Source organism: Sylvia atricapilla, chromosome 17 (genome assembly GCF_009819655.1).
Source record: "Sylvia atricapilla isolate bSylAtr1 chromosome 17, bSylAtr1.pri, whole genome shotgun sequence".
Classification (NCBI taxonomy): Eukaryota; Metazoa; Chordata; class Aves; order Passeriformes; family Sylviidae; genus Sylvia; species Sylvia atricapilla.
The window spans coordinates 4,199,550-4,214,654 of record NC_089156.1 but is presented as its reverse complement, the minus strand read 5'-3'; the positions used below and the strand labels follow the sequence as shown (position 1 = coordinate 4,214,654).

The 15,105-nt window shown below is 60.4% G+C and overlaps 2 protein-coding genes across 2 annotated transcripts; one reads left to right on the top strand and one right to left on the bottom strand.

The window, feature by feature from the left end:
- Positions 1-228: 228 nt before the first annotated feature.
- Positions 229-6,534, top strand: LHX5 (LIM homeobox 5). The gene is given in 6 exon segments (XM_066331081.1): positions 229-521; positions 2,259-2,482; positions 3,633-3,910; positions 5,048-5,137; positions 5,139-5,217; positions 6,167-6,534. Coding segments are annotated over 6 exon segments (1,212 nt in total). The 5' UTR covers positions 229-348.
- Positions 6,535-10,133: 3,599 nt separating this feature from the next.
- SDSL (serine dehydratase like) lies at positions 10,134-12,448 on the bottom strand. Its single transcript, XM_066331326.1, has 7 exons — positions 12,268-12,448; positions 12,125-12,164; positions 11,895-12,034; positions 11,568-11,656; positions 11,257-11,484; positions 11,051-11,175; positions 10,134-10,935 (listed from the first exon to the last, which is right to left on the bottom strand). Exons 1-7 carry the CDS (start codon positions 12,433-12,435, stop codon positions 10,742-10,744), a joined length of 984 nt encoding a protein of 327 aa, XP_066187423.1. The 5' UTR covers positions 12,436-12,448; the 3' UTR covers positions 10,134-10,741.
- Between the last annotated feature and the right edge of the window lie 2,657 nt (positions 12,449-15,105).

Sequence of the window (15,105 nt, the reverse complement as noted above, 5' to 3'; positions counted from 1 at the left end):
TTTCTTCTCATTTAATTCATTTAATTCCTTTTGATTTGATTTTATTATTTTTTCCTGCCCTTTCTTTTTTTTTTTTTTAATATTATTCTTGCATTATTTTCCTCTTTTTTTTTTTTTTTTTTTTTTTTTGGTTGGTCGGTTTTCTTTTTGGTGATTTTTTTTCGGTTAGGGTTTTGTTTGTTTGTTTGTAGGGATTTTTTCTTTTTTCTTTTTTCTTTTTTCTTTTTTCTTTTTTTTTTTTTTTTCTTCCTTTTTGTTTTTCTTTTTTTTTTTTTTTTTTTGCCGCCGCCGTGTGCCGGCGCGGGGCTGGCTTCTCCTTTTGCGCGTCTCCATCCCCCGGCGGAGGTTATGATGGTGCATTGTGCGGGCTGCGAGAGGCCGATTTTGGACCGGTTCCTGCTGAACGTCTTGGACAGGGCATGGCACATCAAATGCGTCCAGTGCTGCGAGTGCAAGTGCAACCTGACCGAGAAATGCTTCTCCAGGGAAGGGAAACTCTACTGCAAAAATGACTTTTTCAGGTGAGTCCTCGCCCTCACCCCAGCGGGGAGCGGAGGGCGCGGAGCTCTTCATCCCCGGGGTGTCCCCCGGAGCTTTGGGGAGCTCAGGGGGTGTTCCCCTCCCGCCTGTCCCCGCCGAGGCTCCGCACCGCCCCTGCCCCATCGGGAGCAGCCCCCGGCCCGGGGAAGAACCGGGGGAGCCGCGCTACGGCCGCTGCTGCAGCCTGAGGTGGGGGTGGCGAGGCTGTGTCCCCCTGTGTCCCCCTGCCCGTGTCCCCATCACCATCCCCCGCCAGCGCCGGGCCTCGGTGGCATCGGGGGACTCCCTGGCACCCCAAATTCCCGTCCCGGGATCGCAGACCCGGGTGAACTCGGTGACCAAAACCTGTCCCCGGGGGGATCCGCACCTTAAACGCCCCTAATGACCGCGATAAGGGCCCGGGGGGGAATGAGGGGCCGCCGTGGCAAAGGGGGGGCCGTGACTTATGGCTCCTAATGCTCGCACTACATCAACGTCACGGCGAGCAGCCACAGAGGCGCAACTTGTGCCGCGGCCCGAGGGGAAAAAAACGGGGGGACCCTGCGTGGGCACCCCGCGGCCTGGCAGCCCCCCGGGACCTCGGGGACACGGCAGCGACAGCCCCCGCTCCTCATTCTGGGAGCAGATTTTTTGTTTCTGTGAGAGGTTTTTTTTTTTGTTTGTTTTGGGGGTTGAGGGGTTTGCTTTTATTTTTGTTTGTTTTAATCTTTTTTTTTTCTTGTTTAGTTACCTTTTTGTTTGTTCGCCTGATTTGGAGGGGTTTGTTGGAATTTTTTTTGTTGTTGTTTTATTTTGCTGAGGGTTTTATGTTTTGTTCTTGTTGCCTTTTTTTTTTTTTTTTTTTTTTTTTTTGGTGGGGATTTGGGTTTTGTTTTGTGGGGTTTGTGGCAGGTTTTAGTTGTTTGGTTTCGTGGGGGGTTTTTTGTTTGGTTGGTGGTTTTTTTAATATATTTTGTTCTTTTTTTCCTTGGGAGATCGTTCCCAGCAGATTCGAATTCCCTGTGATTTTTTTTCTTTTTTCTTTTATTTCTTTTATTTTTAATAAAAGCCATCTCCTGCGGGGAAAAAAAAAAAAAAAAAAAAAAAAAAAAAAAAAAAAAAAAAAAAAAAAGAAAAAAAAAACACCTAAACGCAGACCCCCTCTGGGAAAGAAAGGAAAACCGGAGATTTACAAATCGCTCTTCCCCACCTGGAAAAATCCCCCCTCAGAGGGCTGGGGACCAGATGCCAGGCTTGGGACCGTGGGGCGCTTTGGGGACTCAGCCCCCTCCTCTCCGCCGCCCCTTGTTGCGACCCCGCACCCCGCTCCCTTTCCCCGTCTCTCCGGCCGTGATCAGCCCCGTTTTCGCCACGGGATTTTCGTGGAGCCCCTCGTTCCCCTCCCGGGAGGCACCGGCAGAAATGAAAGCCTGTCCCCCCGGCCGCTCTCCGCTCCCGCGGGTCCCTTCTGCGGCCAAATCCGGGCTGCGATGCTCGTGTGTGTGTCCCCCGCGGGCGGGGACACCCCAAACTCGCGTTTCGCCCTCAGCCCAGCGCCAGGGCTGCCGGGGATGAAGGCTCTCCTCATCCTCGCCCCAAAGGTGCGCTTCGCCTGTTCCCCCGAATTTTCCATCGGGAGGTGCTGGAGGATCAGGGTGTGCGGTGGGATGGAGGAGGGGGCTCGGTACCGCACACAGCTTTGCCGGGGCTCCAGCTCTTGCTTTTCTCCCCCTCCCCAGGAGGTTTGGTACCAAATGCGCCGGCTGCTCCCAAGGGATCTCTCCCAGTGACCTCGTCCGGAAAGCCCGGAATAAAGTCTTTCACCTGAACTGTTTCACCTGCATGGTCTGCAACAAGCAGCTCTCCACGGGCGAGGAACTCTATATCATCGACGAAAACAAATTTGTTTGCAAAGAGGATTATTTGAACTCTCCCAGTTTGAAGGAAGGCAGCCTCAACTCAGGTACGAGCTGCTCAGCCCGCCCACCGCTCCGTCCCCGCCGTCGGTTCCTCCCGGCGGCACACCCCGGCCGGGCAGAGGTTTGGATTTGTGGGGTGAGGGGCTGCAGCCCTCTGCCGGCCCGAGCGCCCCGGTAATCCCTGCCCCGAGCTGCCGGCACCTCCCGGTGGAGGAGGTCTGGATGTGTGGGGTGAGGGGCTGCACCCAGCGGCCAGCTGATCCGTCGGGGGAGGGAGTGATTTGGGGTGAAAGGCTTCGAACCGGGTGGAAACCTCCGTGATACCCCCACGTGGGACGCGGACACGCGTGGGATGAGCTCCCCGCTCCAGCCTGGGCTCCTGCCCCGCGCACGGCCGCTCCGGCAGCGGGGCTGCGGGGCGGGGGGAGCCAGGATCCCCCCGAGGGCTGGCTCGGGAGCGCCCCACTCCCCAGAGCCTCCCCTGCGAGTGTGCCCCGTCCCCCCGCGCCGTGGGCCTGATCCTTCGCCTCCTTTCACCCAGAGGCAAAGCTCCCATTTGACTTCCTTGGAAGCTGTCTCTGCGTCAGGAGAGCAGGGCCAGGCCCCCTCCTGCTGTCCCAGCCGTGCCGGGCGCCCCTGCTCACCCCCTTCCGTGGGCTCTCTCTCCGTCCAGCACCCGGGGCCGGATCCTGCCACGCCAGTCAGTGGGGCCGCTGCTGTGAGCGAGGCGAGTAGAGCTTGGCCTTGGGGGGGTGCTGGCTGCAGGGTCCCCGGGGGGAACACGGTGGCTGGGGGCGGGGGACGAGCCGGGCTCCAGGCAGCGACCGGGGACTCCCCAAAGCCCGACAGGGACCGGTTGTATTTTTCCCGATGGCGCATCCCGCTTCCCGGCACGGGGGGTACAGGGGGAGCGTGGGGGGCAGCGGTGGGCCTGGGGCATCGCCCCCTCCCCAGCCCCCCCGCCTCGGGCACGGTGCGCAGGGCCGGAGCGGGCGGCGCTCGGCCGGAGCTCCGCGTGGTGTTGGGGGGTGATGCTTTAGGGGAACCAGCAGCCGTCTGCACCCCTTGCTGCTCTCCAGCACCCCCCAAGCCCTCTCCTGGAAGGCAGGCGGGCCGGGGAGGACAGAGGAGAGGGGGGTCAATGTCTCCCCTAAGTCATCCACCCCCCCTTTCCTCTCTGGGTCTCCTTTACAGTGTCCTCATGTACAGACAGGAGTTTGTCCCCGGATCTCCAGGACCCCATGCAGGACGACACCAAGGAAACGGACAACTCGACCTCCTCGGACAAGGAGACCACCAACAACGAGAACGAGGAGCAGAACTCGGGCACCAAGCGGAGGGGCCCCCGCACCACCATTAAAGCCAAGCAGCTGGAGACCCTCAAAGCCGCCTTCGCCGCCACCCCCAAACCCACCCGCCACATCCGGGAGCAGCTGGCCCAGGAGACCGGCCTCAACATGAGAGTCATCCAGGTAGGGCAGCCCCAGCGGCCCGGGAGCCGGGGGAAGGGTCCCGCTGGGAGCACAGACGGTTCGAGGCTCTGAGAGTCTCCCCCCAGCTGCCTGGAAGGGGTCTGGTCCCTCAAGGGATGGGAACGGGCCATTTGTCCCCTGCCAGCGTCACCTCAGGCCCAGCCCTGCAGCCACCCCACGCTCTCGTGGCTGAGCGGGGATCCCCCAGCCCACGGGGAGGGATGAAAAGCATTCCCAAACCATGGAGCAGGCCGGTTTTGCGCGGGGCCGAGCGGGATCCCCGGCGTGCCGGGAGATGGATTCACAGCCTTGCGGAAGCGAGGAGCATCCACGGCTCTCTGCAGGCACTTCCTCACCGCGCTGCCCCCGTGAAGAAAATCCCTGCGGAAATGCGGGGATTAATGGGCTTTAATAGAGGCATTAATAGGGGAGGACTCCCCGGCTGGGCCGGTAGCGGAGCTGCGATTCCCGGCTCCCGGCAGAGGGGAGCACCATTCCCGCGGGAGAGCGCTGTGCTCGTACCCCCGAGCTGCCCCATCCCTGGAGGAGCGAGACAATAATCCAGACGCCCCACGAGGCTGCTGAGGCGTGCGGTTCGGTGAAGTCAATGCCCGTGGAGAGGCGGCCGCACCTCCCTTTTCCCTTTTATTCGCATCCTCGCCGCCGGCTGCTCTGACTCCCTGCCTGCTGCCCCCGGTGCTCATCCCGCTGCTCCCCGCTTTCTGCCACGATCCAGACTCCGATCCCCTTTTTTCCTTCCCACGTTTCCTCCCTTCTTTCCCTGATCCATAGGGGAAAATTCCCCCTCCTGCGTTTTCCAGCTGCGGGGACAGAGAGGCTGAGGATGTGCATGTGGCGATGCAGCTGGGGAAAGAGGGGCAGGATTTTAAATAACCTGGTTATTTGTGGGGCGCGGCGTCCCCATGTACTTTTTGAGGTAGCAGCAGCAGGAAGGGGGGGGTCGGTGTTGGTTTAAAAAAAAAAAAAAAAAAAAAACAACCAGATATTGGAAAATTGTGGGTGGATATTGTGGGTGCCAGATTTCCCGGCGCAGACTTTGGGGAATGGGATACCGGTGGCTCAGAGGGGTCTCTGCTGGCCCATCCGCGGTGGGCACTGACACCAGCTCGGCCGCAGGTGTGGTTCCAGAACCGTCGGTCCAAGGAGCGGCGGAATGAAGCAGCTGATGCGCGCTGGGCGCCCCGCCGGCACGCGTTCTTCCGCAGCCCCCCGCAGGATGCGGCCCCTCGGCGGCCGCCTCGACGAGTCCGAGATGCTCGGCTCCACGCCCTACACGTACTACGGAGGTGAGGGACGGCCCGCGGGCTGCCAGCCCTGTCCCCCCTCTCCTCCTTTGTTCCTCACACGCCGTTCCCCGCGCCTCTCCCCCCGCCCGTGCGCACACGCGTGCCCGCAGCCGCGCACACGCAGCGCCAGCCCCACGCAGCCCCACGGCGTTGCGGGGCCCCTCTCCCGCGAACAAAGCCCCAGCTGCGGGGCTTTTGTCCCCCTTTCAGGCCGCATTTGTTCCAATTACCTCCCGGGCCCGCAGCATATGGAAGGTCAGTGCGGCCCGACGGGACGGGATGTGCGCAGCGGGGCGGCCCCGCGCCCCCCTGCTCCCCCAGCTCCCCGCAGAGCCCCCCCAAAAGCTGCGTTTTCAAAGCCTCCCATCTGACCAGGGGCTTTGCAGGCACCCCTTGTTGCCCTGCTGTTAGTTCCAGCTTTCCAAGCTGCTTAAACGAATATACGAATTTCACATTATGCGTATATATTTTATGTATTTTTCCTATTATATATAATTTCCCCAATGTACATATATATTTCCCCGTTATATACACTTTCTCCGTTATATATATATATATATATTTGCCCATTCTTTTTATATCTATCTTTTCCCCGTTCCCTTTTTATATACATATATATAAATATGTGCATGGTTTTTTTTTTTTTTTTCCCTCCCCGTTAATTAAGCCCTGAACTGAGCCCATTTTCCAGGCCCCCTCACCTCTCCCAGGCCGGATTCCCTGCCCTCCTTCACTCCAGGCTGGGCAGGAGAGAGGGTGACGGGCAGTGCAGCTCTTAGGACGGGCTCATTTCTCTCAGGGCGGACTCAAACCCCACTCCCCCTTTGGGAGCCAGCAGAGCGTTTTGGAGAGGACAGCACGGGGCCGGTTTGGGGTGCAGCGGGATTTCGGGAGGTTTTTATCACCCCAAAGAGAACTGATCCGTCTTTTTTCCCCCGCCTCCCCACAGATTACCAAGGTGACTACTACGGGCCGGGAGGCAACTATGACTTTTTCCCCCACGGGCCGCCCTCCCAAGCCCAGTCCCCGGCCGACTCCAGCTACCTTCAGAACTCAGGACCCGGCTCCACACCCCTGGGACCCTTGGAGCCCCCCCTAAGCGGACACCACTCCTCAGAAAACCAAAGGTACACGGATATGATCTCGCACCCCGACACCCCGAGCCCCGAGCCGGGGATGACGGGCTCGCTGCACCCCATCCCGGGGGAGGTCTTCAGCGGGGGGCCCAGCCCGCCCTTCTCCATGTCCAGCAATAGCGGCTACAGCGGGGCTCTGTCGCACCCCAACCAGGAGCTCAGCGAGGCGGCGGTGTGGTAGGCCCGGCGTGGGCACGCGTGTGCGTGTGTGCAGGGGGAAAAGCCCCCCCTGGTCCCCCCCAAGCCCACGCGTGTCCCCCTCCTCGCCCCGCAGCAGGGGCGCGTCCAGGATAAAGCCGCCCCGGCGCGATGCCAAACCGCATCCCGGCATCCGCCCGTCCTCCCCATCCCCGCAGCCCCCGGGCCCTCGGGGTCACCCCGCTACCTCCCCGCTCCCGGCACCTGCCCCCCGACACGTTTTTGGGGGGCAGTGAAAGGTGCCCAGCCCTGCAGAGCCCGCCGGCGCCGGGACCAGCGCCTCTCGGACCAAAGCTGAACTCGCCTGGACACGGGTCCCGGCGGCACCGCGGGAGGGGGGCTGCGGCAGGGCTCTCCCCCTGCTGATTAGCATCCTTTTTAATTATCCCCTACCACAGGAAGGCGGGGGGGGGAATGGGGAATAGCAGGAATAACCCCCTCCTTCCCCCTCCGCGGCCCCTCCCTGCCCTCGTTTTTATTGTTCCCGTTTTACCCCCGAGGAGAAGGTGGGTTTGGACCCGGTTTTTGGCGGTGGGGAGGAGGGGGCCAGGCCCGGGGCTGCCCCAGTGACTGGCTGACTTCGGGCTCCCACGTGGTGGAACAGGCAGCGGAAAGAGGCAGAAACAGGAAAATAAAAAACCACCACAACAACAAAATAAAACCCCAAACAAACGATGAACCCCAGAACTAAACCAAGCCAACCACAACGGCAGAAATTTCACACGAGCCTCGACGCCGAGTCCCACCCCAACGATTCCCAGAGGCTCCGTCAATTTAAGGATGTATTATAGTTTTTGCTTCTAGTTTCTTTATTTTGTATAAAGGAGAAACAAATAAAGTATGTTTTTGTGTTTACTGATTATTTATTGTACTTTAGTCATCGGAGGCTCCGAATTTTTCTATTTTGAAGGCAGGGAGGGCATGGCACCGGGGAGGGGGTGAGAGCATAGAGAGAGGGGGGGTATAAAAGGAAGGAGAATGGAAAAGGAAAGAAAAAAAAAAAGTTGTTTTCTGAAAGCGTCGTGGGTTTCCTGTCCCCGCTGCCTCTTGCGGAGGCTGTTAGTGTGAATGGCTCTTGTTGTTCAATGTGAATAAAAAACCTTTTAGTTACCTACTGTTCGGTCACCTGGTCCCTTTCATTTTATTTTATTTTAATTTAATTTAACACAAGCCCGTGAGAAACGCTGGCCGGGCTCCCCCACTGTCACCCAGCCCCGCGTGGGGTCTGGGGGAGCGACTCCCCTGGGTGGGTGATGTGCACCTGTACCAGGTGATGCTGCTGCATCCCCCACCCGCTACCCCAGCGTTCCCCATTTCCCCCCAGTCCCGCGGCTCTCTGGAGCTGGGAAGGGGCACATTACCCAGCTCAGCCCCTTCCCCCACAGCAGACAGCACAATGCACAATTTCTTCCTCCTGGGGGCCCCTCAAGACCCCCCCAGACCCTCCCAGGGGCCCCCACAGCCCTGCCGGCAGAGCAGCCTCGGGGGGCAGCTGGAGGGCCACCCCAAGTGGGGGTCCAGCAGCGCCATCAGCAGCTTTGGCCCCATTTTCCCTGGTGGCAGGAGTGGGGGGTCTCCCCCCCAGCACCCCAGCTGGCTCCCCTTCTCTCTCTCCTGCTTTCTATCCCTCGAGATACAAAAATAAAAAGTCCCAGGCAGGCTGCAGCTCTGAACTAATATTTAAAATGCAAAATCATGGCAGAGTTTTTCGGGCCCCCCCCCTTCCCCCCCCCGCTCCTTGTCTTGCAGTAAAACGATATAAACAGAATAAATTACCTTCCCTTGCTGGCTTACGAGAGTCCCTCTCTCCTGACCTGAATTTTAAGTCCTGGCTCGGTTGTAGCACGGAGCACCGATGATTTATGGAAAGCCAGTCACTTCTCTGCATATTTTCTCTGTTCAGCCAAGTGGCGGAATTTATCCTTCCTATACCATTACTGGCATTAATAACGGGGCGGCCAAGGAGCCAGGCCAAGCCTCGAGGCCTCAGGCAGGGGCTGGGGCCAGCACAGACACTGGTGTCCTCTCACCCCTTACAGAACAACACCTCCTGTCATTTTCACAAACGGGGAAACTGAGGCAGGAGCACAGCTGGCTGCTCCCCTGGGCCCCAGCACTCCCAGGTTGTCGGTGTTATCAGGAATGGGGACTTTTTATAAAGAGAGGGTGATATGCTTGTAAATAACCCTCTCACCGCATCATTTTGAGGAGTATAAAATGGTTAATCGCTGGGTGAACACTGTTTGCTATAATTATTATTATTACCATTATTATTAATTCAAAATGTAAGGCTGAGGGTTGTTTTTAGGCTGCTGGGACACCCCATCTCTGAGACCTGGACAGAAGAGGCTGCAGGAGGGATGGGGGTGATGCTCCAAGCTGTCACCTCCCGGGCTGGAGGCTCGCAGGAGGATGGCACTCAGCAGGAACAGCCACCAAAGCAGGGATGGTGCTAAGGAATAATCCCCTGGCATGGAGGGGCTCTGCAGCTCCAAGGGGGCGCACGAGCCAAACCCGGGGTCCCCATCACCCCAGAGGTCCCGGGAAGGCAGCAGCACTCGGGATTCCTGCCTGTCTCCAGCTGCAGAGTGACCAAGGTGACCAGCTGAGGCCAGGCCACCCCACAGGGGTGTCCCCAGCCACCCTGCACCTCACATCCCTGCTGGGGACATCCAAAGCCCAACGCCCCCAGCTGGCACCCAAAGGGGCAAGTGCCCCCTCATGAAGGCAAGGAGGGGGAAACTCCCTGTTGGGCGCTTGGGGGAGTCACCCCAAACCCCACAGTCCTGCCCACGGCACCACCAGCACTGACCCTTCTGTGGGCCCGTGCTGGGGAATCCCCATCGGGAGCTCCTGACTCCCCTGACCCCCAACCCCGAGCGGAATCACGGGAATAAATCCCTTTTTAAAAGCTCTTGGGCAAACACCAAAGCTATTAGGGTATTTTTTTTTTCTTTTCCTGACCTCCTTGCCTTTTCTTTTCGGAAGGGGAAGGTCTGCAGAAGGTGGAAAGTAATCAGGTTTTGGACCTGGGATAAAAAATAGCTGGAGTAGGTTGGGTTGACTCCTTATAATTAATAGCGTGCCTCGTAATAGGATTCTCCAGCCTTCGGTGCTCCCTGGAAACACCTTTTTACATAAGGTATTGCTCACGATGGAGTGACAGAGTTTTGATTTATGGGGGTTTGGCCTCCACGAAGCACCTGGGGAGGCGGCGAGGTGTAGGGCCAAGGGGCTGAGGGCAGGGAAGGGTTTCTGGGGGTTGGCAGCCAGGTCAGGGGAAAGGGTTTTGTGGGTGAGCTGGTTCCTTCTGCTCCAAAAGGCAGGAGGATGAGTGAGGTTTGGGGACTACAAAAGGTTTCTCTCCCTGCCCAACATCGCAGAGCACAGGGCACAGGCTCAGCTGGGGAGCACCAGCAGGAGCGAAATCCCGCATCGCCCCGAATGGGAGGAAGGAGAGGGGAGAAATGTTGGGAGGATACAAAAAACCAAACCCCAGGAGGCGCCACAGCAAAGGGCTAAAAGCGAACACAGCACTGCAGAGAGGAAACGTGGGAGAGCAGGAAAGCCTGGGTGAAAGGAGAACAGGAAAAAGAGTGGGATGAGGGGTAAAAGGATCTTAGGGGGTCTAGGATGGGGTATATCCCCTCCACGCCTTAGAGCACCTCGGAGCCCGCAGGTGTTAAACCCGGCCGAGGATCCTCGCGGATAAATCACCGTCACAAGAGGGTTGTTCTCGTCTGGCCACAGCCAACGTGGCAGGAACGGCAGAAGATTGTATTAATTAATAATCACTACAATAATAATGCATAAAGACAGTAGCAAAGTAATTAGTCAGAGACGGAGCGTTTGCTAATTGCGGTGGGGAGCGGCAGCCCAAACAGCCCGGCGAGGAGCAGCGGGAGGCAGCAGAGGGTTGTAGGGAGGATACCTGACACGTCCCAGGGGAAAATTGGGATGTGCGGACCCCAGTCTCACCCTCCGCACAGGTCCCACCCTGGCTCCATCCCCGCCTGCAGTGCGACCCCCCGTGCCTCAGTTTCCCCATCCCTGCGTGGGCGCCGTGCGCTGCACAAGGCTGCGTGAGGAGCCCGGCCCCGCGTCCCCAGGCTTTATTTGGATGATCTCGGAAGGAAAGCCAGCAGAGCGTGCCAGCCGGGCTGTGTCACACCCCCTGGCCGGGCCGGGTGTCACTCCATGCCCAGCTGGCTCTTCAGGGCCCGCAGCTGGGCCGTGTGGATGTTGCTGCCGCCGCACACCACGAGCACCACGGAGCCCAGCGGGGTCGGCAGCCGCCCCTCTCGCTGCAGCCGCTGCAGCCGCCCCGAGTAGAGCACGGCCAGCGGCGCCCCGCACGCCGGCTCCACCAGCAGCCGCTCGTCATCTGCGGGCACAGGGCAGGGCGACATTGGGGACACCCCCAGGGGGAGGGTTGGGGCACAGCGCCCTGACTCCAGCCAGCCCCGAGGTCAGGCGGTGTCCCTGTCACCCCGGCTCACCCAGGAACTGCTCCACAGCCCGCACGGCCTCGGTGTCCTCCACCACCTGCGAGATGACCTGGCACTCCCGGGCACACTCCAGCGCCCGCGCCGCCACCGTCTTGGCCCCCAGGCACGTGGCCACGCTGGGACAGGAGGGGACAAGGCGGTCAAGGCGAGGACACCTCGCTGAGCCCCGCCGGCTGGCTGCACGCCTGGCTGCTCACCTGGTGATGTCGGGCAGGGTGACGAGCCGGCCGGCTTTGAGCGCCTCGTGGAAGCTGTGAGCACCCAGCGTCTCGGCGGCGACGATGGGGACATCCTGCCAGCCCACCTGGTGCAGGCCGGCCACGACACCGGCCAGCAGCCCCCCGCCACCCACCGCCACCACGATGGCGCCTGGTTTGGCCTCCAGAGAGTCCTTCAGCTCCCGGACCAGGCTGGAGTGACCCTCCCTGCAGAGTGAGGGGCAGCAGGATGCATCCTGGGGACCGGGGACGGGGACCGGGGGCAGGAGCCGAGTCCTGGCAGCACTCACCACACCAAGGGGTGATCGAAGGGGTGGATGTTGACCCAGCCCTCTGTCTCAGCCAGCTCCTGGGCTCTCCTGTTGGCATCATCCCACACCTGGGTGGGGGCAAAGGGGTGGCTCAGCAGGGTTCCATGGAGCCCTTACAACCCTGGGATGGGTCCCCTGTCACTGCAGGGCTGGGGGACACCAGCACAGGGTTCCCAGGGTGACCCTGCTGTGATCCTGAGGTGCAGGAGAGGGACATTTCGGGATGAGGTTTGCCAAGCACCAATGAGCAGGTGAGGTCAGGCTCAGCCCCCCCCAGACCCCCCCAGAGCCCACTTTTGGGGGTACCTTGCCATAGATCTCGACCGTGGCCCCCAGGTCCTGCAGCTTGCGCACGGGGGTGGGGCCGCTGCTGCTGGGAACCACCACGGTGATGGGCAGCCCCAGCCCCCGGGCCGCGTACGCCGCTGCCAGCCCCGCGTTCCCTCCTGCGGGAAGCCGGAGTCAGGCACGGCTCCACCCCCTGTGCATCCCCACATTCCTCAGGAAAGCATCCCCCCGGCTCGGGATGGAGTTACCTGAGGAGCAGACGAAGTGGTGGCAGCCCTTCTTGGCAGCCTGAAAGGCAGGAGACAAAGAGGGGAGGGGGCGGCTGTGTCCCCCCACTGTGCCCCCCGTGAGGGCAGGAGCAGCCCCCTGCACACGCCATGCCCACACTCACATCCTGGCACTGGTGCCCGATGCCCCGGATCTTGAAGGATCCCGAGGGCTGGACGTTTTCCAGCTTCATGAAGACCTTGGTGCCCACGGCCTTGGAGAGGGGCAGGCTCTCCAGGACTGGCGAAACGACGTGGAAGGGCTTCTGGCCCCCGACAGGCTGGGCTGCCATGGCCTGACAACGGATGCTGTGCCAGGGAGGGGCGGTGGAGTCACCAGCTGCTCCCCACGGGCCCCCCCGCAGCCCACTCCGGGCTCGGTGCGGAGCCCCGAGGCTCTGGGGAGGGACAGGGCTGTCCCCAGTGTCCCTTCCCATTTCTAGGATGCAGCAGCAGCGATGGGCTCTCTCCGGACGATCCCAGAACAGGCTGTGCCACTCCCTCCTCCATCCTCGTTGTCCCCGCAGCCCCGGTGTCCCCAGGTGCCCCGTGCACACCTGTCCTGTGACCCGGGGCGGGCATTACCTGGTGTCCCGTGGGACCTCGCTGCGTGTCGTGTCCTCACCCACCGCCGAGCCTGCGGGACACAGCAGGGAGAGGTGGCGTCCGAGGGGCCGTGCCGGTGTCCCCGGGTCCCCGAGCTCGGTCACACCGCAGGGCAAGGGGCAGGGGCCAGACATTGCCCCGGCGCCGCTGTTTGCTCAGCCCGGGGCGGGTTTTACAGCTCGGGGCTGGAGCGGTGCCGAAGGCGGCCGGCCATGGCCGGGCACGCTGCCGGGTGACACGGCGGGGACAAACACGTGTGGCCCCGCCAGCCAGATCCCCGCGGCTTTCACATGCCCGGGAGATGGGATGTGGGCTCCCAGGAGATGAGAGAAGAGGAAAGGCAGCTCACAAATTGTCTTGTTTGTCACAAATTATTTTGTCACAAATTATTTTGTTTGTCAAGGATTTGCGCTGGATATTGTCAAGTTGGCCAGAAACACGTACCAGCAGATTTTTAGGGTTTTGCCCCTGAGCCCCTGGTGTAGTCAGGGCAGGCTGCACAGCCCAAACCACCAGCCAAAACACCTCTCACTGCCTCCAAACGAGCCATCACACCCCTCTGCTCACCCTGCCAAGCCCACACCCCACGGCAGCGCTTGAATTCTCTCTCCAAGCTTCACCTCACAGGGGGCTCAGCCCCTCCAGCTGGGGGACACCCCTGGGATGAGCCCCTCCTGCTCCAGCTGGCCATGCTGGGTATCCCATGGACAGAGATCACCCCTGAGAGGGGGCTGTGCCAAGACAGCCACCCAGGCTGACCCAGACCCAAGGTCCAGCAGGCAGAGCCCCCTCCTTTCCTCTGAGATGCCTCCTTGTCACCCAGCCCTGTGACACTCCAGGATAAAAGTCTTACCTGTGCTCTGAGGGGCTGGTTGTGTCCACAGCAGGCAAGGAAGAGGAAGCTGGGATCTGGAGGATCTGGAGAAAGGCCCAGCCTTGGCTCGCAGCCCCGCAGCCGCAGAAAGTTCCTCTGTTGCTGTGGCCAAGCTGAAGCAGCCTGGAAGCAGAGGGCACAAGGAGTCCCGAGGGGGGGACACTGCACTGGGACCAACACACACCAAACAGGGAACCCCACACTGTGCCCAGTGCTGCCCCAGTGCCAGGCAGACAGCAGGGAAACCAGAACACGGTATTTCAGTCCCCTGACCCAAACTGTGCTGCAGCAAAACCCCCAGAGCACCACTGCTGGCAGGCAGCAGGCAGGGGGAGAGCTCTGGAGCAGCCCTGCTCCTGACGGAGCTGATCTTGGGTGCCAACAGAACATCCCACACCATCCTTGGGCTCCTGAGTGACCAGCACAGAGCGCAGCACTGCACTTCTGCACAGAGCCACCCTGCTTTTGGGACACAGGGGCTGGAAAGGAGGGCAATGAGGAGGATTTCTTGAAGGGGGGCATCATGGGGGGACACAGCGCCAGTCCCTCTGGGGCCCTTGGAGTGACCTCCCCATCTCACAGTAGACAGACTGCAGCCACTTCCATGAGGGTGGGACAGCAGCAGGAGCTGGGAAAGGGGTGCAAGAAGCCGCCCCCAGCTCACAGGGACGAGGCTGGAGGTCCCCTTGGGGAGGACATCACATTTCAGCTCAGCCCTGGGATGGTCCAGGGTTTCTTTCCACCCCATACCCACCTCCCTGCCCCTCTTGTGCTCCTCTTTGGCTCCATCCCTGCTGTGAGGAAGTCATGCCAGGCTGTCACCTGGTCACTTCCCTTGGCCAGAGTCCCTGGCTGACACTGTAGCAGCAGCTGGGATATTTAACAACTTTTTGTTTGCTTTTCCACTTTTAAGGAAACAGAAAAAAGGGAACCAGCAACACTGTGACATTTCCAGCCCTTGCTGCTCCCTCACCCAGTGATGGTGATCTGTCTGGGGAAACTGAGGCACAGGGACACCAAAAGCAGCCCCCCCTTCCATAGTAGCTCCCACACCATGGGGACACGAGGGGACATAAGCTCTGCCATCCCCAACTTACCTGCAATCCCAGCACAGGGAGGTGTGGACACCCCACCTTCCCCAGGGCACCCATCCCAGCTTCTGGGGTGCCAGCACCCCAACACCCCTGACCTGCTCCCTCACACCCCCCACAGCCCCCAGGGGCCCCTGGCCCCGGTGGGAACCTGGTGCCTTCAAAGCGCTGCTGAGCCGCAGCTCATTAATCCCCCAGTAATGACCTCGTTATTCCTAACGAGGCAGAGCGGATCAAGGGAGCTGCCTAAGAGGATTTTGCACCGCGGGTTTTGGGGACGGGGGGGCACACAGGTGCCAGAGGAAAGGAAGACAAAAGGCATGAGGATGGTGTCTCACTCCTGGGGGGTGAGCAGTGGGGCCAGCCCATCCCAGCAGCAGAGAAACCACCAC